Raw genomic sequence first — 23,964 nt, forward strand, 5'->3', positions numbered from 1 at the left:
AGAGGGACTTCCCTGGTGGTCCAGTGGCTAAGACTCCATGCTCCTAATGCAGGGTTCAACCCCTGGGCAGGGAAGCTCAGCTGGTAAATAATCCACCTGCAGTGCAGGAGACCCTGGTTGGATTCCTGGGTCAGAAGGTTCCCCTGGAGAAGGGATAGGCTACCCATTCCACTATTCTTGGGCTTCCCTGGTGGCTCAGACAGTGAAGAAGCCGCCTGCAATGTGGGGAAGAGGCATACGCACTTCCGGTTAGGAACAGGTGAGGCAGGCATGGGCACTGGAAGCCCGTGAACATGAAGGTGAACTGCAGGAGGGAGTGAAGTGGGAATCAGGTCAAGTTCCCGTAGGATGGAGCTGAGCGGCAAGTGAGGCAGTGGGGGGTCGAAGCTGCTTCTGTCCCCCTCTCAAAGACCTCCAGACTGTGGGAGACATGTAAAATAGAAGTGGAGCTTTATTGGGTGGACAGTGTGTGTGTGAGGGTGTGTGTGTGGGATCAGTTGGGGCAGCCAAAGACGACCATGTTCTCCGTGAAGTTGGCCAGGTCCTCGCACTGCTTCTGGTTCTCTTCATCCTGACATTCTTCAGCATCGGGCCACAGCTCCACCCAGGTGTCCTTCCCGATGATGTAGCTGATGCTGAGGGAAGACAGAGGGGTCAGGAGCAGGCGGGGAGGGTGGGAGGAGGTGGCCTCTGGAAGGCAGGGGGCGGGAACTCACTTGGGTTTCTCGCCCCACAGGTCAGAGGACACGCCCCACACGAGGTAGTGTGCTCCCTCCTTCAGTTTAAGGGCTTCCCTGCACTTGATGTGGCTGATGAACTTGCGCTGCTGGTTAACCTGCACCTCGTCGGAGCCTGGAGGGGAGGGAAAGGGAAGCTGAGCTGGGGGAGGGAGAGGGTGGGGAGGGCAAGGGAAGCTGGGGGGAGGGGGGGGAGAAGGGGAGGGGCTGGGGGAAGGAAGAGGTAGAAAGACAGTAGACACAGGACCAACCCGATTTGATGATTTGCTCGATCACCATGATGTACTCGTCAAAGTCATCTTCCAGCTTCTTCTGGACAAGTCTGGTCTTGTACACTGTTGAGGGGTGTGGAGGACAGCGGGTCGTCCTGGGCAGGGCTGTCTGTGGGGCACCCTCACCTGGCTCCTCCCAAGCGATGATCACAGCCAGGCATGCTCACGTCCCTGCTAGCCACCCGCCTCACCGCAGTCTAACACGCCGGGCTCCACTCATAGCCATGCACACAATCAGAGACCTCCGCAACCAAAGTCGGAGGCACGATGATAGCGACTCCTATCCACCGTGACCCATGGGTTCCCCACAACACGGCGGGACGCACAACCACATCCACTCCCAACCACCGTCACACACACGCCCACAAACCCACCCCACTCATGGCCATGTCACCCCGTGCAATCAGAGCCCCTCACCACACACACACACACAACCACGGTCACCACACGCAGCCAGGACCACACCCACCTTCACACTGCTCACACACAAGCATGCGTGTGTGCGCCTTTTCCGCGCCTCTCGCCTGAGGCCCCACTCACCATAGTCCACGCCCGGCTCGCAGGCCTTGTCCAGCCGGCCGTCCAGAGTGATCTCCTCGTCCAGGTGGTGCATGAAGCAGTTCTCTGAGGGGTGGGTGGGGGGCGGGAGGGGGACACGGTCTAAGACCCACTTCCTGTTCAGGGCGCCCACCACCCAGGGGGACGCCCGGTCCCCTGGTCCAGCCCTCTTGGGTCATCTCCCTACCCCAAGGGAGCCAGGGTCCAGCGGGTGTGGCCACCCTCCTGGCGCCTAAGCACTCACCCTCTGCACAGCGGCAGGTATCTTTGTGGCAGAGTTTGCTCAGCATTCCGTCCTCCTTATCCGGGTGATAGAAGCGGATACAAGTTTCATCTGCGGCAGAGGTGATGGGGAGGGGTCAGAGGGCTAGCGCCTCCGCCCCAGACACCACACCTGGAGGCTCAGTTATCCAACTCCAGTGGGTCAGACCTCCAGATGCCAGGTCCCCAGCCCTGGGACACCCAGACTCCTAACTCCCAGATCTGGAGACCCCCCAGGCCCTTACCTCCCAGACCCAGGGACCACCAGACTCCTAACCCTCAGATTTCCTGGATCCCCAGACTCTTAGCTCTCAGATCCTTGGGGCCCCCAGACCCTTAACCCTCAGATCCCTAACTCCCAGACCCCTAACTCCCACACCTGGGGACCCCAGACCCCTAACTCTAAGACCTGGGGACCCCCAAACTCTTAACCCTCAGATCCCCAAGACCCCCAGACTCTGACTCCCAGATCCCAGGTCCTAGGATGGCTGCTCACCCAGGTTGTAATAGGAGTACACCTTGACTGCCCCAGGCTGTATAAGTCCGACATTAAAGTACTGGTGAACTTTAAAGGACAGACAGTCCTCCACTGTGTGTGAGACCTGGGAAGAAGGAGGAGGTTGGTCGGGGGAGGGCTGACATGGGAGGAAGTCCAGCATGGGGGTTGGAAAGTGGTGGAGAAACTGAGGGATCTAGGTGGGGAAGATGGGGGGGGTGGGGTGGTGGTGCTGGCAGTGGGCAGGAATCTTTGACAAAAGATTAATAAGCAGTTCATGAAATCCATTACCCACCACCACCACCACCCCCTGCCCCCCACGGCTAAGGCTAGCTTGCACTTCTCAGCATGTTTCAGTTCCTTGTGGCCATGTGACTGAGCTCTGGCCAAGGACTGCTATCGATGTCCTTAAAAACATTCTGTGGTTAACAAGACTGCATTAGACACTTGAAAGTTGCCAAAAGAGTAGGTCTTAAAAAAGTTCTCAACACACACATTATAACTATGTAGGGGGTGGATGTAACTGACCTTATGTGTAATTATTTCTCAGTATATAAATATGTAAAATCGTTACACTGTGCACATTAAAACTGCACATTGTTATATGTCAATTACATCTCAATAAAATTGGAAAAATTAGAGAGAAAGAAAGAAAAGAGGGAGAAAGAGAGTGAGGGAGGGAGGAAGGAGACAGATACACACATATATGTACTGACACATTGTTGTTTAGTCATTAAGTGGCATCCAACTGTTTGCAACCCCATGGACTGTAGCCCGCCAAGCTCTTTTCTGTCCATGGGATTTCCCACGCAAGAATACTGGAATGGGTTGCCATTTCCTTCTCTAGGGGATCTTCCCCACCCAGGGATCAAACCAGAGTCTCCTGCATTGGCAGGTGGATTCTTTACCACTGAACTACCTGGGAAGCCCCATATTGATACATATGCACGTGTATATGTGATGACACATGTATTTGGAGAAAAGTCATAGTGGAGAGAAAGAGAGCAAGGGCAGGGACTTCCCTGCTGGTCCAGTGGTTAAGAATCCACCTTCCAATGCAGGGGATGCGGGTTTGATCCCTGGTTGGGGAACTAAGATTCCACATGCCGTGGAGCAGCTAAGCCTATGTGTGGCAACTACTGAGCCTGTGCCCTAGAGCCCATGCTCTAGCAACAAGAGGAGCCACCACAACGAGAAGCCCGCGCACCGCAACGAAGAATAGCCCCCACTTGCCGCAACTAGAGAAAGCCCATGTGCAGCAAAGAAGACCCAGTTCAGCCAAAAAAAAAAAAAACCCCAAAACCTGCCATGAGATAGCACCCACACATGCCAGAATAGCTATCATCACAAAGAACACAAATAACAAATGTTGGGAAGCCTTGTGCCCTGTTGGTCGGACTGCAAATTGGCATGTGGACTTCTCCAGTTACGGCATGTGGCTTCAGTAGTTGTGGCAGGCCACAATCAAGGGCCCATGCACCACAATGGAGACCCAGCACTGCCAAATAAATAAATAAACAGAACAAGGGAAGAATGGGGAGAAAATAAGAGAAGAGAGAAATGCTAGGGGCTGGGGAACAAGGGAAATTCTTTCTCTCCATCAAGCACTGCTTTTTTTTAAACCACAAGTGGGTTTTTTTTTACCCCTCAGTGGTTATTTAAGACTCTGGTGAGAAGAAGCTGGAGGGAACAAGTGAAAAATGCGGTTGGGACATGAGTGGTCAGAAGGTGAGATGCTTACAGAAGGTGGGTTGGCCTTGTTTTACATGCCCCTGTCCTCCCACACCCAGCAGTCCAGACCCTGTCTCCCTGGCCCCACCTGGGCAAGAGGCCAGTGGAGAAAGAAAGGTCAGCCAGGTAGAGGTTCAGGATCCCAGTGGAAGCTTTACCTTGTCCAGGTAGATGATGAGTGTGTTCTTGTTGGAGTCTTTGTTCATCTCATACTTAGAGATGTATCTGTCGACACCACTGCTCAGCTGGGGAAGGATGTGGTTTGTAAAAATCCCTCCTGCATCCCCATTCCCCCTGCCACTCCAGTTTCTTCCAGACCCTGGGCTCCTGCCCATGGATCCCAGCCCCTGAGCCCAAGGCCTTCATACCAATTTGAGGTCATCAATATCAGGTGAGAAGCCTGTCATCATGGATATGTCTAGGATGGACATAGTGGCATCCTGGTCTCCCAGGTACCTGGATGGGGCAGGGGGAGACGGTGTTGGCCTCCAAGGTGGGGTCAGTGCCCGGACAAGGGGGTCATATCAAAGACTGAGGCCTCTAGTTCCCACATAGGAGCACAGAGGGAGGTTCAAATGTAGGAAACATTCTCCTAAGGGGAATACAGGAAAAGCTACATAATGATCAAGGTGATTCATTTTTCAGGTTCTGGAACCCAACTGGCCTGGGTTCAAATCCCAGCTCTCTATAACATCTGATGGGTTACTTAACCTCTCTGTGCCTCAGTTCTAGGAAATGAACATGCGTAGGTCTCACTTTGTATGATTCTGTTACCATGGTCTAATTCAACGTGGCCAGTCCCCCAGCACCATGTTCTGACATCAAGACTGTGTTGCTAATCTCACACTGCCATGCAAAGGGAGGACTTCTTATCCTGTATTCAGCACAGGACTAGATGCACAATATACTCTCAGAAAGCATTAAGCATCACAGTTATTATTTGTAGGAAGTCTTGCTAGAGACAGAGGGATGGCCAAGATGAATCCCAGGGAACCATCTCTTACCTGGTACAGATGTCAAGGATCATGGAACCTTTGGCATCCTGAGGCTTCTTGACTAGAAACACAGAAAACAGAAGGATGGATGGTGGTGGGGCAGGAGGAGGGGTGTAGTTCCTGGGTTCTGATCCAGGAGGGAGGCAGACATAAGAACAGGGTTGGAGGAAGGGTAATAGATAGGGTCTCTCCTCCTTTTACCTGGTTCGGGGGCTGGGCGTATGGAAACCTGGAGGTCGAACTTTTTGCAGGAGACTTTGCCTTTGAGCTTGGCATGGTACACGGTCACGACCTGGTGAGGTGGGAGGGGAGATGAGGTGTCAGTCCATTTGACTTGGGACGGAAAGGGGATATTGGAGCACAGGGGCCTAGAGGAGGTGGTGGGTCAAGAAGGTGTGGGTTCCCATTCCTTACCGACAAGGTGCCTTGTCCTTTCCCTTCAGCTCTTACTGTGAAACGCTCATTTTCCTTTGTCTGCAAGGAGTGGGGAGAGAGAAGAGAGAGTATTTGGAACCAAGCCTTCCCCCATTTGTGATGGTCATCGACCCTCCCTCCTGCCTCCTAGAAAGTCTGGCTGGCATGGAGGATGAAAGTGATGAGGGTGTGGCCAAGTGACTTTACCTCTTCTGAGCGCAGGAGGCTGGCAGATTCCCAGAGGATACGATGCTTGACCAAAGAGTTGCGGCTGGGCAGTTGGATGGACACATCCAGGTTCAGGTCCTTGTGATCAGGAACATCCTTCTGGTATTGGGCCAAGGCTTGGAACACCATGAAAGTGGCCTGTTGCCCATGACAGAGAAGGGGATGAATTTGGGTGACTGAGAAAGTAGTTAGAACCACTGAGGGATGAAGAGACTCAGATCAGACCTGGGACACTTAGGCAGTGAACTAGAACCCACCAGAGAGGGTAAGAATACGATTGGGGGCTGGTTGGATACTGAGGACATGTCCTAGAACTCTCTGAGTGAGATAGGTCAGACAAGAGCTTAGAGACACTGGGAACATGGCTAGAATCCACCAGAGTGTACAGACATAAGACAGAAAGTCCAGCCACACCAAGAAGGTGCTCTAGACACATCCAGAAGAGAGAGTCTAAGACAAGCATTGGTAGAGGCACTGAGAATGTGTCTAGAACCCACTCATGAAATAAAAGAATGAAATTGGAATCCGGGAACACTGAGCATCTGATCTAGAACCCCAAAGTGTCACTGAGGGTGTGATTGAGAACCCACCAGAAAGAAAAGTGGTTAAACTGGAGCCCGAGGTTCCTGGAGTTTGAGGTTATTGAACCCATGGTCTAGAACCCATCAGGGATTAGAATAACTAAGAACCTGGTCTAGAACTCACAATAAGATGTGGTAACACTGGGAGCCTGATGGAACTTAGAATGTGGTCTAGAACCCACCAGTGGGAGACAGAGGCTTGAATAATGGTGTGTGAGGTGTTAGTTGCTCAGTTGTGTCCAACTCTTTGTGACCCCATGGACTGTAGCCCACCAGGCTCCTCTATCCATGGAATTATCCAGGCAAGGATACTGGAGTGGGTTGCCATTCCCTTTTCCAGGGGATCTTCCCAACCCAAGGATCAAATCTGTGTCTCTTGCACTCAGCATTTCATCACTGAGCCACCAGAGAAGCCCCTTGAATAATGCTGTAGAGTAATTAAGAATCTGGTCTAGAACCCATGATGAGACATGGTAACATTGGGGGCCTGGTGAAATGAACATGGGCTAGAGCCCACAAGTGAGACGAATAAGATAGGGAACTGCGAACATGATCTAGAACCTACCAGAAGGACAGAGAGGTTTGGATAATGGTGTAGGTTCACTAAGAATCTAATTTAGAATCCACCAGTGAGACAGAGTAACATTGGGGGCCTGGTGAAATGAACATGATCTAGAACCCACCAGTGAGACAGAGTAAGATGGGGCACTGGGAACATGGTCTAGAACCCACAGTGGGAGAGAGAGGTTCACACCTGAACCTGGGCCCTGAGAACATGATCTAGACACCAAGAGGGAAAGGGAGGCTTGGAACACAGCTCAGGGCATCCAGAATGTAGTCTAGAATCCACAGATGGGTTTGCAATAAAAAAAAAAAAAAGATTCTTGACTTCATTCCAATCATCCTGGCTGATGAAAGAGAAGCACTGCCTCTCTTGGTCTCGGTACCTTCTTCAGAAGACTAATGAGGCCAGAGGAGGTTGGGCTGCAGTTACCAGGGTGCAGTATGTGTGGACTACTTGCCTGTGTGGAGCCATAACCACCTCCATAGTATCTCTGCTCGTTGAGCCAGCGCACGACAGGATGCACAGTGTCGTAGTCTTTGCGTGCCAGCAGAGCCAAGAGGGCGTAGGACGTGGCCTCCACGTTGTAGAGCTTCTGGTTGGGTTCCTCCCAGCGGTTCTTTTCTGCAGGGAGAACCCCCCACCCCCAATGCTCACTGCTCTGTCCATCCTGTAAACAGCTCAGAGAAAGCTCAGGAAAAAAACACTCATAGCCTAGACCTCTCGGTGTTCAGGTGTCCTGGCCCACATTCTAGGTCCTCAGTCTGCTGGTTCCTGCCTCATTCTCTTCCCTCATCCATCTTCACTCCTCCATGTGAGTTCTGCACTGCAGCCCCACTGTGGGAGATTTCCTAAACTTGAAACACACATTCTTACCTCTGAGCCTTTGCATATTCTGTTCCCTTTACATAGAGTACCTTTTCTCCATTTACTTTGTTAATTCTTACCCACCCTGCACAATTAGTGGGCACCCCAAGACTGAGTGGGGGTCCCTCTTCCTCCTGTTTCTCAAAGGATCCTGTGCTTCTCCCATCCCAGCACTCTGATACTCTATAGTAATCTATGAACTCATTTCTTTCTTCAATTGGAGTGTCAGGACATAATGGCAAGGGCTGTGCTATACTCACGGTGGTGTCCCAAGTGCCTAAGAAAGTTATGATGGCAGAGATTGTCACTGAGAACCAAGAGGAGAATAACTTCCTCTCCCTGGGCACACAGTTGGACTACATTTCCCAGAAGCCTTTGCAGGTAGATATGGCCACATGACTAAGCTCTGGCCAATGGAATGTGCACAGCAGTGATTGGGCCTCTTCTATGTCTAGTCCCTTGCACAATCTTCCTATTTCCCTTTCAGCTTGAAAGGGCAGGATTCTGAGGCCCTAGAATGGCAGAGCCATGAAAAGATAGAGACCTGGATCCCTGCATCACTGTATGGAGGAGAGCTGTCCACCAACAACATACTTTTGTCGTGTTAAACCACTTTGGTATTTATATGATACTTGAGATACCTTATTATCAGTGAGCACAAACATGATACAGTGTCATCACTGGAACCAATGATTACTGCCCACTATGTGCTAGGCACTGTGCTACATTCCCTGTGGTATTATTTTACTGAATCCTAATCACCCTTGAGATAATTACAGTATTACAGTATTGTTGCTGTTACTAAGTGGTATCTGACTCTTTTATGACTCCATGAACTGTAGCCTGCCAGGCTCCTCTGTCCGTGGGACTTCCCAGGCAAGAATACTGGATTGGGTTGTCATTTCCTTCTCCAGGGGATCTTCCTGACCCAAGGATTGAACCCAAGAATCTCCTGGCAGGCAGATTCTTGACCACTGAGCCACTAGGGAAGGCCTAGGTATCATTTCAAGATGAGGAAACTAAGGCCCAGAGAGGTTAAGCGACTTGTACAAGGTCAGACAGTGAGAAAGTGGCAGAGTGGGATTTCAGTTTAGATCTGTCTGATGTCCGTGCTCATGGTCTTAATCACACCTCACTGCTGGGTCATAGCAAGTGCTCAACACACAGCATTCAACATGGTTGAATGAATTATGCAGTGAGCCTCCTTGTGTGGCTTACAAGGAGAAATTATCACACCACAGAGCCATTCATCCCAGTTCAGCTTGGAGAGGTCCATTCCAGTGCAGCTTAAAGCCATGCACCCCAGCTCGAGAGGGCCACCCTCAGTCCCCAGCCATGGGTCCCTACTTACTCCTCCAGGCTACCCCTCACCTTTGGCTGTATTCATAAATTTGGTGAGGCGGTCATCCTCCAGCTTGCCCAACAAAGCCAGGGCATAGGCAGCAATGGCCACAGTATATGGTCTTCGCAACTCTCTGTAGTGGTTTTCAAGGAAGTCTCCTGCCTTATTGATGCTGCGGCCCAGGCTCTATGACAAAGAGGATTGGGTACTTTGGTCAGGGGGGCATTGCTGTTACAGGCAACTGATGAAGATCACTTTCTGGGACCAGGTGGCTTTTGTCCTTGGCACCTATTTGCCTTGGATCTATGTTTGAGGGTTTTCCATTGTGAGCTGCTTTGCTGCTGAGTACCTACTATGGGCTCTGTGTGTGTGTGTGTCTGTGTGGTGCGGTGTGTGTGTCTAAATACCAAGTGGTGTGCTGGTGAATATTTAACAACCAGCTCTCCAGTGAAGGCACAGGACTGGGCTGGGGGCCAGGGGTGTGGTACTAGTTGTTCATTCAGGCTTTTCCGTAAGATGTTATAGAAAACCTGAACTTTTGCCAACCCAATAAATTGTCCATTAAAATGGCATAAAAACTTCCACCAGGGTCAATTTCAAGTAACCACTGTGATGTCCTTGAGCATAGAGTGGGGAAGACATACTCCCAACAGGCATTCATGAGCTAGTATGAGCCAGATTCAGCACACCAAGGGAACACCTCTTATTCAATCATTATCAGCTAGCTCTTACAATGTCCCAGTCATATAACTGCTCATATAATCTCATAAAATCCTATGAGGCAGGCATTACTTTCATCATTATCCTACTGCACAGATTAAATACTGTGACACAGAAAGATGGGGACCAGGGAAAGACATGATTTGAAGTGTTTGCTGATTTCCATGGTGTCAATACTATCATGCCTGATTTCAACCCACCAATGTGGCATCACTGACTGTAGATTTGGGAAGAGAGGAACAGTGGAACAACAATGATATAATATTTCCAATATATAGATACAATAGATATAAATAACCCCAAGAATAATGATAAAAGTAGCAAAATATTTAGGAAGTGATACATTTTATCACCTGTTTTCAGTGTTTAATCTTTGCAGTGTGAGTTTATATGATTTAATTTTTAACAATGATTGTGTTCAGCAACTAGCTTGCAAATTCCTAGAAATTTAACAACTGGTTTTCACAAGCTGGGTAGCATCCTATTGATTTAAACACCATCAGTCTGGCTCCACCACCTATGCCATACTTTATTTTAATGTTGCTGTATTGCAGAAAATGTTGTGTTGTAGTAGAAACAACCCTTTTGACTGCCTTCCTACATCTATCCTCCTCTGTTGTAAGAACACCTCCTCCCTTTCATTCACATGGACACAATGGAAGCAGCCATATTTGCCCACTGAGACCTACTTCCTGGTCTCAGCTGATTGGTTCAGGGATGATCACCTGACCCAGGATGAACCAATCAGAGTCCTTCACTGGGAATCCGAAAGTTCTAGCCTTAGTCTATTTCCTCAAGGAAGACAGCCATATTCTGTCAGGCAGGTTGGGTGGCAGGCAAAGGTGAATTATTGGGCAAGAAGGGATTGAAAGATATGGGAGAACATAAAGAACAAAGCATTCTGGCAGAGTCCTTGAAGCTACTTTCATTTTTAAAAATTTTTTTGGCTGCAACGCATGACAAGAGGATCTTAGTTCCCCAACCAGGGATGAACCCATGCTCCCTGCAGTGGAAACAAGGAGTCTTAACCACTGGACCACCAGATTCCTACTTTCATTTTTGAACTCTAAAAATTCTTAGATTCCTAAAATAAATTTCCCATTTATTTTTGCACAACCTAGTCACACATATGACAACTAGGACACACATGTGGCCTCTGAGACAACTCAGAGAGTCCTAAAAAATGCAAAAATTATTATTTTACAAATGCACACATAAGACCTGACAAAGTGTACATGAGCATCAGGATTTGAGGTCAGTGCTGTCTGACCCCACAGTCCTGGTGCTTTTTTCTACTATAATTTCTCTCAAATCTCCAAGATTGGAACCAGGAAAACCTGATTTAAAGGTCACCAGCATTAATGGTAGCAGCCCCCTCCCCTCCATCTCTTTTCTGGGGCCCTGAGAAGGAAGAAGCATCTGGCTGAAAGGGAGATCCTGAAGTCCCCCACTGCTGCTGCTGCTGCTAAGTCGCTTAAGTTGTGTCCGACTCTGTGCGACCCCATGGACTGCAGCCTACCAGGCTCCTCCATCCATGGGATTTTCCAGGCAAGAGTACTGGAATGGGGTGCCATTGCCTTCTCTGGAAGTCCCCCACTAGGGAAACTAAAAGTCAAACAACCCATTCTCAAAACCCCAGAGCAAAGCAGACAGAGTGATTACAGGCTCTCAGGAGCCTGTCTTTCTAAGCTTCTCTGCTTCAGAACCAAAACTAGAGGAATAGGGGACAGCAAAAAGCCAACATTATTAATTCTTTCCCTTCTGGGATCACACATGCTCAGTTGTGACCAACTCTTTTGTGACCCTATGGAAGACGCTATGGACTGTTTCCTGCCAGGCTCCTCTGTCCATGAGATTTCCCAGGCAAGAATACTGAAGTGGGTTGCTATTTCCTACTGCAGGGGATCTTCCCAATCCAGGGACCGACCCACGTCTCTTGCGTCTCCTGTGCACTTCAGGTGGATTCTTACTACTGAGCCACTGGGTAATCCTTTGGGGTCATGGACATGGACCCTTTTAAGAATCCCCTTAAAGATCTCCAGGAAAGATTTTCCTTCCATTTTTAGTTCTGTGTCCTCAGTTTTCTTTAGGGAAGCCATAAGCATATGTAGGGCTTCCCTGGTGGCGCAGATGGTAAGGAATCTGTCTGTAATGCAGGAAACCCAGTTTTGATCCCTGGGTCAGGAAGATCCGCTGGAGAAGGGAATGGCAACCCACTCCAGTATTCTTGCCTGGAGAAACCCATGGACAGAGGAGCCTGGCGGGCTATAGTTCATGAGGTCGCAGAGTTGGACATGACTGACTGACTAACACACAGGAATATGAATGTAGGAGTCTCGTGGAAAGCAAGCTGAAGGGGCTTTTTGTTGGGTTTGGCTACAACTCTCTGAAAATGGTAAAGCAGGCAGAAAACACCCAATCTTTGATTTCTCTGTGCTTCAGTTATCTCTTCTGTAAACTGGGGGCAATAAGAGTAGCCTACCTCTTGGGCTGTTACAAGGATTACAGGAATTAAACATATGAGACTCTTGTTTTGTTGTTTAGTCGCTCAGTCGTGTCCAACTCTTTTGCAACTCCATGGACTGTAGCCTGCCAGGCTCCTCTGTCCATGGACCTTCCCAGGCAAAAATACTGGAGTGGGTTGCCATTTCTTTCTTTAGGGGACCTTCCCGGCCCAGGATCAAACCCACGTCTCCTGCATTGCAGGCAGATTCTTTACCACTGAGCCACCTGGGATCTTAGTTAATTGCCAGATAAATGTTGGACACTATTATGGCCACTGGGGTGACTGTTAGTGCACTGGGAGAACTGGAAATGGCCTGAAAGCAACATCTCACCTCAGGCGGGTGTGTCCTAGGTGGGGGAGGGGAGGGTGGGGGACACTTACGTTGACCTGTGCCTCGCAGATGTCTTTAGCCTCATGCAGCGCGATGAGAACAAAGGCTGTAAGGGACACATCTTTCTCCCTGGTGTCCCTGAAGCCACCCTAGAGAAGCATGGAAGCAAAGACAGGGTCACCAATGTCTTCACATGTCAACCTACGCCCCCTGTAGGCTCAGTGGATCAAGGCAGGGCTGGGTCTCTCCCCAGTGTCTCTCCAGAAGGGCCAGGCTCTTTAGTATTCATTCATTCATCCTGGAACTGTTGCTGGTGCTGTGGATGAGATGTTGGATGAAGACCAGATTCTAGCCCCAGCCCTCGCAGTCTTCTAGGGAAGACAGATAGGAACCAACCAGCTCATCAACAGATACATAATTAGAAAGTGATGAGTGCTGTGCAGAAGTGGATATGGCATTGAGAATGGACTATGGGAGTGTGACTCAGTCGTGGAAAAGTGTCCCTGAGGGATGACAGCTGGAGCCACAATCTGAGCAGGGAGGAGAAGTCAACTCTCAAAGAGGGTGGGGCTTAGCATGCCATGCAGGAGGAACAGCATGTGCAAAGGAGAGCAAGGTTCCTGGCAGTACAGATGGAATGAGGAGAGAAGTGGGTAAGCCCACGAGGCTGGAAGCCTGAAAGGTCGGGCTTATGCATCAGTTCTCCAACTTGAGCACACCTGGTGGGGGTGGAGAGGTGTTAAAACTCGGATTCCTAGACATTGCCCCTAAAGCTTCTGATTCGGTGCACCTGGAGTCCAGCCTAAGAATTTCTGACATTCTGCATTTCTAAAAGCTTGCAGGTAATTTTGCTGATGTGGCAGGCCCTGGGGATCACACTCTTAGGACCATAGCTCTAAGGAGTTCTATGTTTAAGAGCAACTTCGGAAGCCAGGGGGTTTCGTTTTGCACTGGATCCTGCAGGTCTCCAATCTTTGCAAGGGAGGAGGGACACTCAGCTCCCTTATTTCCCTGTCCCCGCACGCAATGAATTGGGCAGTGGGTGGATGGTGGCGTCTTTCTCCAGTCCATCCTGTGATGCTCTGGTGCCCTCTCCCCTGGCCTGCCCCGAATCTCTGCCTCTTACAATCATTTCTTGGTGTATCACAGGCCCATCCTCCTGGAAGATTCCATCAGGCTTCTGCTTCTCCAGGATCAGCCATTTGACGGTCTCACAGAGGTCCTTGGAGTCTATGGCGATGAGGTTGGCGGACAGTGCAAAGACCTTGACCACGTAGGCTGTCAGCCTGGGGGTGGGTACAGAGCGTGAGCCAATTGGCTCTGGGGTCCGGAGACTGGCATCCCAGCCAACCAATGAGCAGAGTGGGGCCGGGCCTGGCCTGGTTCCATCAAGCTTGTAACCCAGGGTGGCATGCGGATTATTCAGCGGGCTGGTACCTTGACTCTGGGTGGAGACCTACCTAGACCACCCCAGGCCGAGATCCAGGGCCTGCTCAGGGATGTGAAAGGCTGAGGATGTGCAACCTGATCCTGGAGACTCACCAGGTGCTGGCGGGCCGACCTAGGAAGGCGGCGTAGGCTGAGTTTTTTTGTCTGAAGGCCAGCTGCTGGGTGTACCCTGCAGGGAAGAGAGAAGTGTCACCAGAGGCTGAGCGGAGGGGGTGGCTGGTGGGTGTAGACCCTCCAGGGAGGGAAGGGGCTTAGAGAGAGGATAAAGATTCTGTGAAGGGCGGGACAGCGGTCTAGAGAGGAAAGAGGGGCTCTGGGTAGGGGGCGGGTACGTGGGAGGACGGAGAGCTGAAGAGGGACTCAGAAGGTGGGAAGATCAGAGAGAGGGGGAAAGAATTCTTGCAGGAGAGGGGATTCAGAGAGAAGAGGTTCTCAAAATGGGCTCTCAGGGGCAAGGGGCCCTCAGCGAGAGAGGGAGCTCAGAGAAGGGCGAGGGGGCAGTCTCAGAGGAGGGGCAGGACCCCGGGAGGGGCGGGGTCTCAGGAGTGGCGAGGCCTCAGAGATGAAGCCGGCTCAGAGGGGCGGGGCTCAGGGGTGGAGCAGGCTCAGGGGGGGCGGGGCTCGGGTGGAGCAGGCTCAGAGGGGCGGGGCTCGGGTGGAGCAGGCTCAGGGGGCGGGGCTCAGGGGCGGAGCAAAGACAGAGGGGCGGGGCTCAGGGGTGGAGCAGGCTTAAGGGACGGGTAGGACTTGCACCCTTTCTGATGAGCTCCAGGGCCTGCTGCCGCTTCTCCACACCGAACTTCTCCCACTGCTCGGTGCTGTCCAGGTAGTGCACGGCGATGACCGTGGGCGTCATACCAATCATGTTCTGCTCCCCACAGCCCGAGGGGGTTTGGATAAGGTGCTTCAGCCGCTCTCCGTCGACGGCGTCCTCTGTCATTTGGGCCACTGGAGTCCCTGTAACCCGGCAGGAGGATGGCACTCAAGTCCACGGCTGCTTCCAGACTTTTCAGGCTCTGACCAGCTAGGGCCAAAGGGGTCAGGGACAGCTGGGGGCATGTGAATGATGGAGATGCTTCATGGCTGACTGGCTGGAGGGGGCTTTGCATTTGTGGGGGGTGGGGTTGGGCTTGTGCTTCACAGGGGAACTCTGGGCCCTGGCTCCTGTGGTTCCACCAGCGGTAACAACAGTCATGAATACTTTTATCAGGCTTCACGCTATTCCCCAGGCTCTGTTCTAAGAGAATACCATTTAGTATCTCATTTAATCCTCCCAGCAACCCTTAGATATCAATACTATTATTCGCTTCTATCACAGATGAGGAAACCAAGGGTCTCCTCCCCAAACTTCACAGCTGTCAAGATGCAAGGTGCCTTTCTAGCTCCGTCTTGCCCCAGTTCTCCACTCGAGATAATTAGATCCGGAATTTCTGCTCTTGAACTACATTACTCATGTAAACCTCTTTATCAGCAAAAGCTGTTTGCTGAACTAAGTGCTGCCTGGAGCCTTCTATGAAGTGGTTCAAGGAGGGGTTCCAGCTGAAGAGGAGGCAGGAGACACAGTGGTTAAATACCCCTGGGGTGAGAGTAGATGGAACTGGGCTCCCGACTCTCGGGTCATGACTCTCTTCCCAACACTGTTCTGGGTCTCCTGGGGTTGGGGTCCAAGGTCATCTCACCTTGCAGGAGGATCTTGGTCTCTGACTCAGTGTCTGGGACTTGATCACTAAGATCTGCAGCTGGGACTTCCACACGCTGCACTCCGCCTTTGGGGTGAATGGGATACACCGATGGCACCAGCTCCCTCCCACCCCATCCTGCATCACCATCGCCCAGGCCTCACTCCCTCTCCCATGGCTGACTCACCTTGACCCAGATGTTCTGGATTCAGTGTGCGAATGGCCACAGTTTTGTTGACTCTTATTCCTTCTGGCTGGATGGTGTTAAGGGCAGGGGGAGTTGCATGAATAAGAGGACAGACAGACAGTCGGTCATATTCTGGGGATTACTGTAGCATAAGGCATAAGGGCCTCAACCCGATCTTAGCTGTGTGACTGGAGGTCAGTTACTTAACCTCTCTGTGCCTCACCTTCCTTCTTTATAAGGAGGTAATATAAACATCTACCTCATGCCTATTGTTGTGCAAGTTCATAATGAAATTATAAATTAATAAAGAAGTAAAAACTTTTAGAAATCTTTCTATGTGCCTAGATGATTGCTCTCCTGTGGTTAATTCATTTAATCTTCACCATGACCCACTGGAGTGGGTACCGCTTTTATCACTCCCATTTTACAGATGCGGGAGGGACTTCCTCATGGTCCAGTGGTTAAGAATCTGCCTTGCAGTGCAGGGTACATGGGTTTGATCCCTGGTAAAGGAACTAAGATCCTACATACCATGGGGCAACCAAGCCCATGTGCTGCAACTACTGAGCTCATGTGCCAGAACTAGAGAAGAAGATCCCTGTGCCACAACTAAGCCAAATAAATAAATATTAAAGATGGGGGAACTGGGGAACATACAGGCAAAGTAACTAGCCCAAGGTCACAAAGCAAGTAGAACAGAATTTGGGTTTGAACCTAATTCTGGCTCCAGAGTCTGTTTTTAACCCAATGCCTCTTAATGGGCTAAATAAAATAAAAATTTTAAAACAAATAACTTAAAAGTAAAAGAAAATTTTTGAGCCAGTAAACAAGAATAAGTATTAAAGGAAAGAGGAAAAAATAAATGAAAGAATGTACCTAACTACTTAACACAGTGCCTAGCAGACAGTAAGTGCTCAATTAAAATAGGGGCATCTTAATTAGAATCAAAGGCCCAACACAAGCTCTCATGTGTTTATGCACATAAGCCTCCATGGAGGACAGTGGCTGCTTTTGCCTTCACAGAACCCATTCTCCTTTTGCCTGGAGTGATTCCCATCTTTTCCTTTGCAGACTGAGTTCCTTCCTATGTTGTATTCATCAGTATGTAACATCCAGCTCTCTAGGAAGAAAAGCTCTTGATTTGTAGTGCTGCCAATTTCCTTGGTGTAAATATCTCCACCACGATGGATTTCAAGCTACCACCGTGAGTGAGTACAGACTTGGGAAGTGGTAGACATACTGGATCTAGGGAGCTGGGTAACACAGGCTCCAGCACACTACTGGTTTCTTCCCACCAGTGCCTGTGTTGAGTCATATTGAGATTCACAGCAAGAGGAAAAATTTGTACACCTATATATACACACTTTCATGTAATTTTTTAAATATATTATTTTAATGGTTAGATTTATTCCAGAACATTAAAGTAGTTGAAAAAAATATGTTTGCTTCCATTAAAGCCAGGAAAGAAAAATTATAATAACTTATGATTTGGGTATAAATAAAACATTTCAATGTGAAATCTTACTGTCAGTTTTGATACATTTGGTTTTCCATGTTTCAATATTTTTTCAACTACTGTAATGCTTTTTGGGAAAAAATGACCAATAAAAAATATACACAGGCCCAACTCAGTTTTCTTTTGCTTTGGGCGTCAATATGACATGGTTTGACACCATCAAATTTGTCTCTAAAATTTGGTATTTTGTATATTGCAGGAGTTTTTGGAATGAATTTTGATTTCTTAAATATTGCATTAAAATATTTTTGATCTTGTTTATGATCTTATGTTTTGCTTTAAAATATTCATGAAAGGTGCTAAAATCCTTTCATTTTGGTTGATGATTTTGTCTATTATATTTGAAAATGTTCAACACTATAGGAAACAGTAACAGAAATATGACTGTTAATGCATAGTTCTTTTTTTCTGGGTTGAGTTTTTTTTTCCCATGGGTCTTCTTTTTTGTTGGGTGTCAGTGCATATTTTAAGGGTAAGAATCATAGGTAAAGAAGAAATGTCCTAATTCTTGCAATTGTATATTATTCCTTTGCAATATTTGCTCTGTGAAATATATTTTCTCAAGATTTTTAAATTTATTGATTTATTTGGCTGAGCTGTGTGGCTTATGATATCTTAGTTCCAAGACCAGGGATCAAACCCAGGGCCACAGCAGTGAAAATACTGAGTCCTAGTCACCGGACCACCAGGGAACTGCCCCCAAGATTTTTAAAGTCAGAAGAAAACGCCTGTGCTAAAATGTTACAAGATGTCATATTTGATATTAAAATGTTTTAATGAAAAAATATTATTGATCTCTGAGTTTTCGGGTGTCTGCTAAAAATTCTGTGCTCAAGAATAACGCCTCACTTGCCTTACCCTAATCCTGGCCCTCCTTCCAAACTTCCAGAGCTCCTGAATCTCCTATGGTGGGCCTGGGTCTCCAAGTTGGGTTGACAGCACAGGGCGAACAGGAGCCTCTCCTGAAGGACAAGGGGCAACAGGTACCCCAAGGACTCACCACGACCTTCAGGGTCTTCTTGACACCATCACTGATGAAGTGGTTGTAGACGGCAGCCTTGACCTCCACCTCGTGGAGGCCGACCTTCAGGGGCACAATGACGTAAGGCACCGCCAGCGAGGACCTGGCTGGGATCACTAGAGTCTGCTGGTGGCGCTTCTTGGCGGTGGCCAGGCTACAGAAGGCTGGATTGTAGAGCAATTCCACCCTCACCTGCCAGGGAGAGAGAGGATGGGTCGGGAGAACATGCCACAGACTCGCTCCCTCAAGTCCCCGCACCCTCCATGCCTCTGTTGCACCAGGGACGCGCCTTGAGATTTTCCGCCTCCCGGTAGTTGTAGAGGACCGCTCGGATCTCCACTTGCTCGTTGCGCACCACCGAATAGGGGAGACGCAGGTCGATAAAGAAATCTTGCATCACAGTGACCTCATAGGGGTCAGCCACACAGATCCCTGCCCGGAGTGGAAACAGAACAGAGTGTCAGGAGTGGGGTTAGGGGACTGGGCAGGGTGGACTGGGTCCGAATTCTCACCCCTACCACCGTCTCTGTGCTTACACTTGACCGCGGGAGCTATCCCAAGGTCTTTGCAGAAGCCCATAGACATAATACGGGTTAGGGGACTGGGCAGGGTGGACTGGGTCCGAATTCTTGCCCCTACCAACGTCTCAATGCTTACACTTGACCGCGGGAGCTATCCCCAGGTCTTTGCAGAAGCCCATAGACATAATACGGGGGCTTTCCTGGTGGCTCAGATAGTAAAGAATCTGCCTGCAACACAGGAGACCTGGGTTCGAACTCTGGGTCAGGAAGATTCCCTTGGAGAAGGGAATGGCAACCCACTCCAGGATTCTTGCCTGGGAAATCCTGTGGACAGAGGAGCCTGGCCGGCTACAGTCCGTGGGGTCTCAGAGTTGGACATGACTGAGCCACTAAGCACTCATACATGGATGTAACATCGTGGCAGGGGTTGGGGGCTGGGGGGTTTTGGTCCCTGGTCAGGGAACTAAGATCCTGCAAGTCGCATGGTGTAGACAAAAAGAAAATCTCTTAGAAAGAAATGACTAAGCCAGAAACTAACACAACACTGTGAATCAACCATAATTCAATTTTTAAAAAAGGGACTTCCCTGGTGGTCCAGTGGCTGAGACTCTGGGTTTCCAATTCAGGGGGCCCAGTTTTGATCCCTGGTCAAGGAACTAGATCTCATATGACACAGTTAAAAGCCAGTGCAGTCAAATAAATAAATAAAAAGAAATATCTTTTAAAAAAGAATTGACTTCTGATACCTGATCTGTGTCATTTAAGGAGGCGTCTATACATCTCCAAAAGGCAGTTACTCTTTGACCCCTAAAATATGCTCAACTCCAATAATAAAAATAATACTTTACACTCATTGAACATGTACAACGTGGCCGGCACTATTATAACTATTATAAAATCCCAACACTTTGAATAGTTACTCTTTCGGTTGTGCCCATTTTATGGATAAGCATAAAGAGGCTGAGTAACTTGATTAAGGCCACACAGCTGCCCAGAGAAAGATGTGGGATTTGGACTCAGGGACTTGGGCTTGGGAAGTGCCCCACTTTTAACGATACTCTTTCTTTACCCCACAAGATCTCTTAAGACTAAAATTTTCAAGTTCTATTGGTTGCATGCATGCTAAGTTGCTTCAGTTGTGTCTGACTCTTTGCAACACTCTGGACTGTAGCCCACCAGGCTCCTCTGTCTGTGGGATTCTCCAGGCAAGAATACTGGAGTGGGAAGCCATTTCCTCCTCCAGGGGATCTTCATGACCCAGGGATTGAACCCGCATCTCTTATGTCTCCTACATTGGCAGGTGGGTTCTTTACCACTAGCACCACCCAGGAAGCCCCATTCTATTGGTTACAAGGCTACAATGTTTATTTTGAAGCTTGGATTCCTAAAATTTTCATTCATTGGTGACCCTGGAAAAGTCACCTTCTTTCCCTGGCTTCAGTGTTCTCATTCATGGTAATCTCATAGGGTAGTTGTGAGCATTCAATGAGTTAATGATATTAAAAAGATGTCACAGGCAAGATGTAAAAACCACAGGGATTCTGCACAGCTCCCCTGGGACATTTTGAATGGCACAACTAGGAGAATGGGTTGCTCCTGGAATCTAGCAGATAGAGACCATGAAGATTATCAACATCTTCTATCGTACAGGACAGTCTCCTGCCACATAGAGTGACCCAGCCCAGAATCACATCAATGAGGAGGTTGAGAAATGCTGGTGGAGGGAAGACGTTTCCTAACATTCATGGCCATACAGATCTCCCAGGAATCATGTAACAAAATACATGTCTGACTCAGCAGGTCAGGAGTACAAGATTTCTGAATGTCTTATGGTGATGGTTTAGTCACTAAGTCATGTCCAACTCTTGCGACCCCATGGATTGTAGCCTGCCAGGCTCCTCTGTCCATGGGATTCTCCAGGCAAGAATACTGGAATGGGTTGCCATTTCCTTCTCCAGGAGATCTTCCCAACCCAGGGGTCAAACCCAGGTCTCCTGCATTGCAGGCAGATTCTTTACTTACTGAGCCATAAAGGAAGCCTAAATGTCTTATACACACTGCTATATTTTAAATGGACGACAAATAAGGACCTACTGTATAGCACAGGGAAGTCTGTTCAATGTTTTGTGGCAGTCTGGATGGGAGGGGAGTTTGGGGGAGAATGGATACATGGATATGTATGGCTGAGTCTCTTCACTGCCCACCTGAAACTATCACAACACCGTTCATCGGCTATACTTCAATATAAAATAAAAAAGTTAAAAAAAAAAAAAAGAAACTGAATGTCTAACAAACTCCCAGGTAAAGCTCCTTTACCAGATTGCAACTAGTCCAGGGAACACGCTTAGGGGGCAAGGGTCTAATGGTAGTTTTTAACTTTTTTTTTTTCAAGCTGCAGGAACATTTTTAGGTAAAGGAAACCTCAAACAGAACCGTGGTATACAGAAATGTACAACAGGCAAATATGAAGATGCCCTGATTTGAAACAGGGATGGGGACCCCAAACTAGAACTGTGCTGAGTGACTTTGGAGTCCCAGGCAGAAGGAAAACTATGTGCCTTGCATATATGATTTCATCTGCCATCATCACTTGTTCAAGAGAAATTATCAGAAAATCACAATTCCTTTCATGAAAAGCAAGACAAGCAAAGAAGCAGATTTTAAAAGTTTTGAAGCCAGGAAAGTAAAATGACACTGAAGTATAACTTATGATAAATTATAACTAAATAAACTTATACTAGAGTAACTGGGTGTGGTATAAATGAAATACACTAAATGCTGTGAGTTTTAATACATCTTTTTGTTTTGTTTTGTTTTTTTTTACTGTTTTTAATAGTTTTTCAACTACTTTAATGCTCTGGGGAAAAAAATAACCTTTAAAATGGACAGAAAATATGTATATGAAACATCTTTCCTTTGGCCTCAAGCTCCAACAGGGCTCAACACAGTGCTGGTCTTTATTTAGAATCTGAGTATTTTGTACATCACAGGTGTTTTTTTTTTTTTTTTGGCATTCATTTTGATTTTTTAAAAAACTATTGCATGAAAATACAATTTATCTTGATGACCGAGTTTTTTGGCACCCACTTAATTTTGCATTCAAAGTCAGTGCCTCACTTTCCTTGCCCCACTCCCAGACCAGCTCTAAATCATTCATACTTGACTAGGGTTTGTCAAGGTCTCACACGCAGCCCTTGGTGGCAGTGGCGGGGGGAGGGGATGCATATACCTTTTTGTTGTGTTTCATAGCCTACCCACTGATGTTTCGATCACTCACTTCATCCCGCTTCCTCTTTTATTTTTTTCTTAATTGCCTTACTCACTACCATGGCAATATCACCCCTACCAAGTTCTTGTGGCAAATTATTCTATGTGATATTATAGAATAATATATCATATCGCAAATAATTCTATATGATATGGTGGATATACGTCTTTATGCATGTGTGTGCTCACTCAGGCGTGTCCAAATCTTTATGACCCCATGGACTGTAGCCCATCCATGAAATTTTCCAGACAAGAATATTGGAGTGAGTTGCCATTTCTTACTCCAGAGGATCTTCCTGATCCAGGGGTCGAACCTGCCTTTCTTGCATCTGGTGCCTTGGCAGGCAGATTCTTTACCACTGCACCACCTGGGAAGCCTGTGTGTTTTTATACATTTGTCCAAACCCACAGAAACATATGACACGGAGAGTGAGCCCTAATATCAGCTAAGAACTAGCAAAGATAATGATGTGTCCATCAACTGTTACAATGTTGATGCTGAGGGAGGCTGTGGATGTGGTGGGGGAAATGGTACATAGGAAGTCTCTGCACCATCCTCTTAATTTTGCTCTGAACTGCTGTTGCTACTGCTGCTAAGTCACTTCAGTTGTGTCCAACTTTGTGCGACCCCATAGATGGCAGCCCACCAGGCTCAGCCGTCCCTGGGATTCTCCAGGCAAGAACACTGGAGTGGGTTGCCATCTCCTTCTCCAATGCATGAAAGTGAAAAGTGAAAAGTGAAAGTTAAGTCGCTTAGTCGTGTCCGACGCTCAGCAACCCCATGGACTGCAGCCTACCAGGCTCCTCCGTCCATGGGATTTTCCAGGCAAGAGTACTGGAGTGGGGTGCCATTGCCTTCTCCGTGCTCTGAACTAAAACTGCACTAAAAATAAAGTCTATTTACCAAATCACAATGTCACTCACATTCTGCACTCTAATCCCTCTCTAGTAACCAGGGCAAAGTGTTAGCCACCAGGAAACAAAGATCTGTCAGGATGGAATGAGAAAATGCTCGGGGGATCTGGGGTCCCGGCCTCTGAGGACCGGACCACCATCCTCTCTCACCTTTCTTGTCCGACAAGCTCACGGCCAGAATCTCCCAGGTGGTGATGGAGTCTTTCAAAAACACGTTCGTGAGCTTCGTGGAGATTCTGGTCCAGGGAGAATTGGGGGGGGGGGGGCATTAGGAGAAGACTTCTAGCAGGGCGCAGGGGGAGAGCAGGTAGGGAGGGGCCCCAAGGGACAGGGTTGGAAGGGGGCTGGAGGTGGGTACATTTAGGTAGCCCCAACTCGATTTTTCTAGGTTGGACTGTGTGCTTCCACCATGATTCCACAAAAGAAGGGGGTTTGAGGTGCATGCAAATGCAGTGTCCAATCTGGGGTGATCGTAGAAGCTGGCCTGGGGATAGGTTGAAGTGGGGACATCCCAGCCTTACCCATTTTTGTCTGCTTGTTTAAAGTCCTCAATGATGGTCCACAACCAGCTCTCGGGGAATTGACTTCGGGAAATGATGTCTTCCTCTGGGATTATTTCATCATCCAGGTCACCTGTGGGTGGGGGGTTAAAACAGACTGAATTCCCCCCTCCTGCTCCCTCCACGGTCCCTTTTAGATATTTATCTTTATAATCCCCTGAAGGGATTCCTAGCATGGACACACCCAAGGTCACATGATCACTTCCAGGGATCCTAGGCACATTTGCCCCTTTTAGAGGCTCCTTTCT

At 48.5% G+C, this 23,964-nt stretch overlaps 1 protein-coding gene across 1 annotated transcript in view; it reads right to left on the bottom strand.

Moving 5' to 3' along the window:
• Positions 1–433: 433 nt before the first annotated feature.
• Positions 434–23,964, bottom strand: part of C3 (complement C3) — a 36,456-nt gene continuing 12,925 nt past the window's right edge. The window contains exons 18-41 of the mRNA XM_043466385.1: positions 23,678–23,789; positions 23,307–23,392; positions 18,743–18,885; positions 18,433–18,645; positions 15,917–15,983; positions 15,730–15,816; positions 14,804–15,007; positions 14,144–14,219; positions 13,728–13,887; positions 12,652–12,750; positions 9,074–9,230; positions 7,296–7,459; positions 5,672–5,830; positions 5,465–5,524; positions 5,252–5,342; positions 5,060–5,111; positions 4,424–4,511; positions 4,214–4,300; positions 2,325–2,430; positions 1,812–1,901; positions 1,550–1,633; positions 989–1,072; positions 717–852; positions 434–635 (exon numbers count right to left, since the gene is read on the bottom strand). Coding sequence (XP_043322320.1) covers positions 494–635; positions 717–852; positions 989–1,072; positions 1,550–1,633; positions 1,812–1,901; positions 2,325–2,430; positions 4,214–4,300; positions 4,424–4,511; positions 5,060–5,111; positions 5,252–5,342; positions 5,465–5,524; positions 5,672–5,830; positions 7,296–7,459; positions 9,074–9,230; positions 12,652–12,750; positions 13,728–13,887; positions 14,144–14,219; positions 14,804–15,007; positions 15,730–15,816; positions 15,917–15,983; positions 18,433–18,645; positions 18,743–18,885; positions 23,307–23,392; positions 23,678–23,789 — 2,747 coding nt within the window. The 3' untranslated portion in view covers positions 434–493. The remainder of the gene's footprint in view (positions 636–716; positions 853–988; positions 1,073–1,549; positions 1,634–1,811; positions 1,902–2,324; positions 2,431–4,213; positions 4,301–4,423; positions 4,512–5,059; positions 5,112–5,251; positions 5,343–5,464; positions 5,525–5,671; positions 5,831–7,295; positions 7,460–9,073; positions 9,231–12,651; positions 12,751–13,727; positions 13,888–14,143; positions 14,220–14,803; positions 15,008–15,729; positions 15,817–15,916; positions 15,984–18,432; positions 18,646–18,742; positions 18,886–23,306; positions 23,393–23,677; positions 23,790–23,964) is intronic.

Source organism: Cervus canadensis, chromosome 4 (assembly GCF_019320065.1).
Source record: "Cervus canadensis isolate Bull #8, Minnesota chromosome 4, ASM1932006v1, whole genome shotgun sequence".
Taxonomy (NCBI): Eukaryota; Metazoa; Chordata; class Mammalia; order Artiodactyla; family Cervidae; genus Cervus; species Cervus canadensis.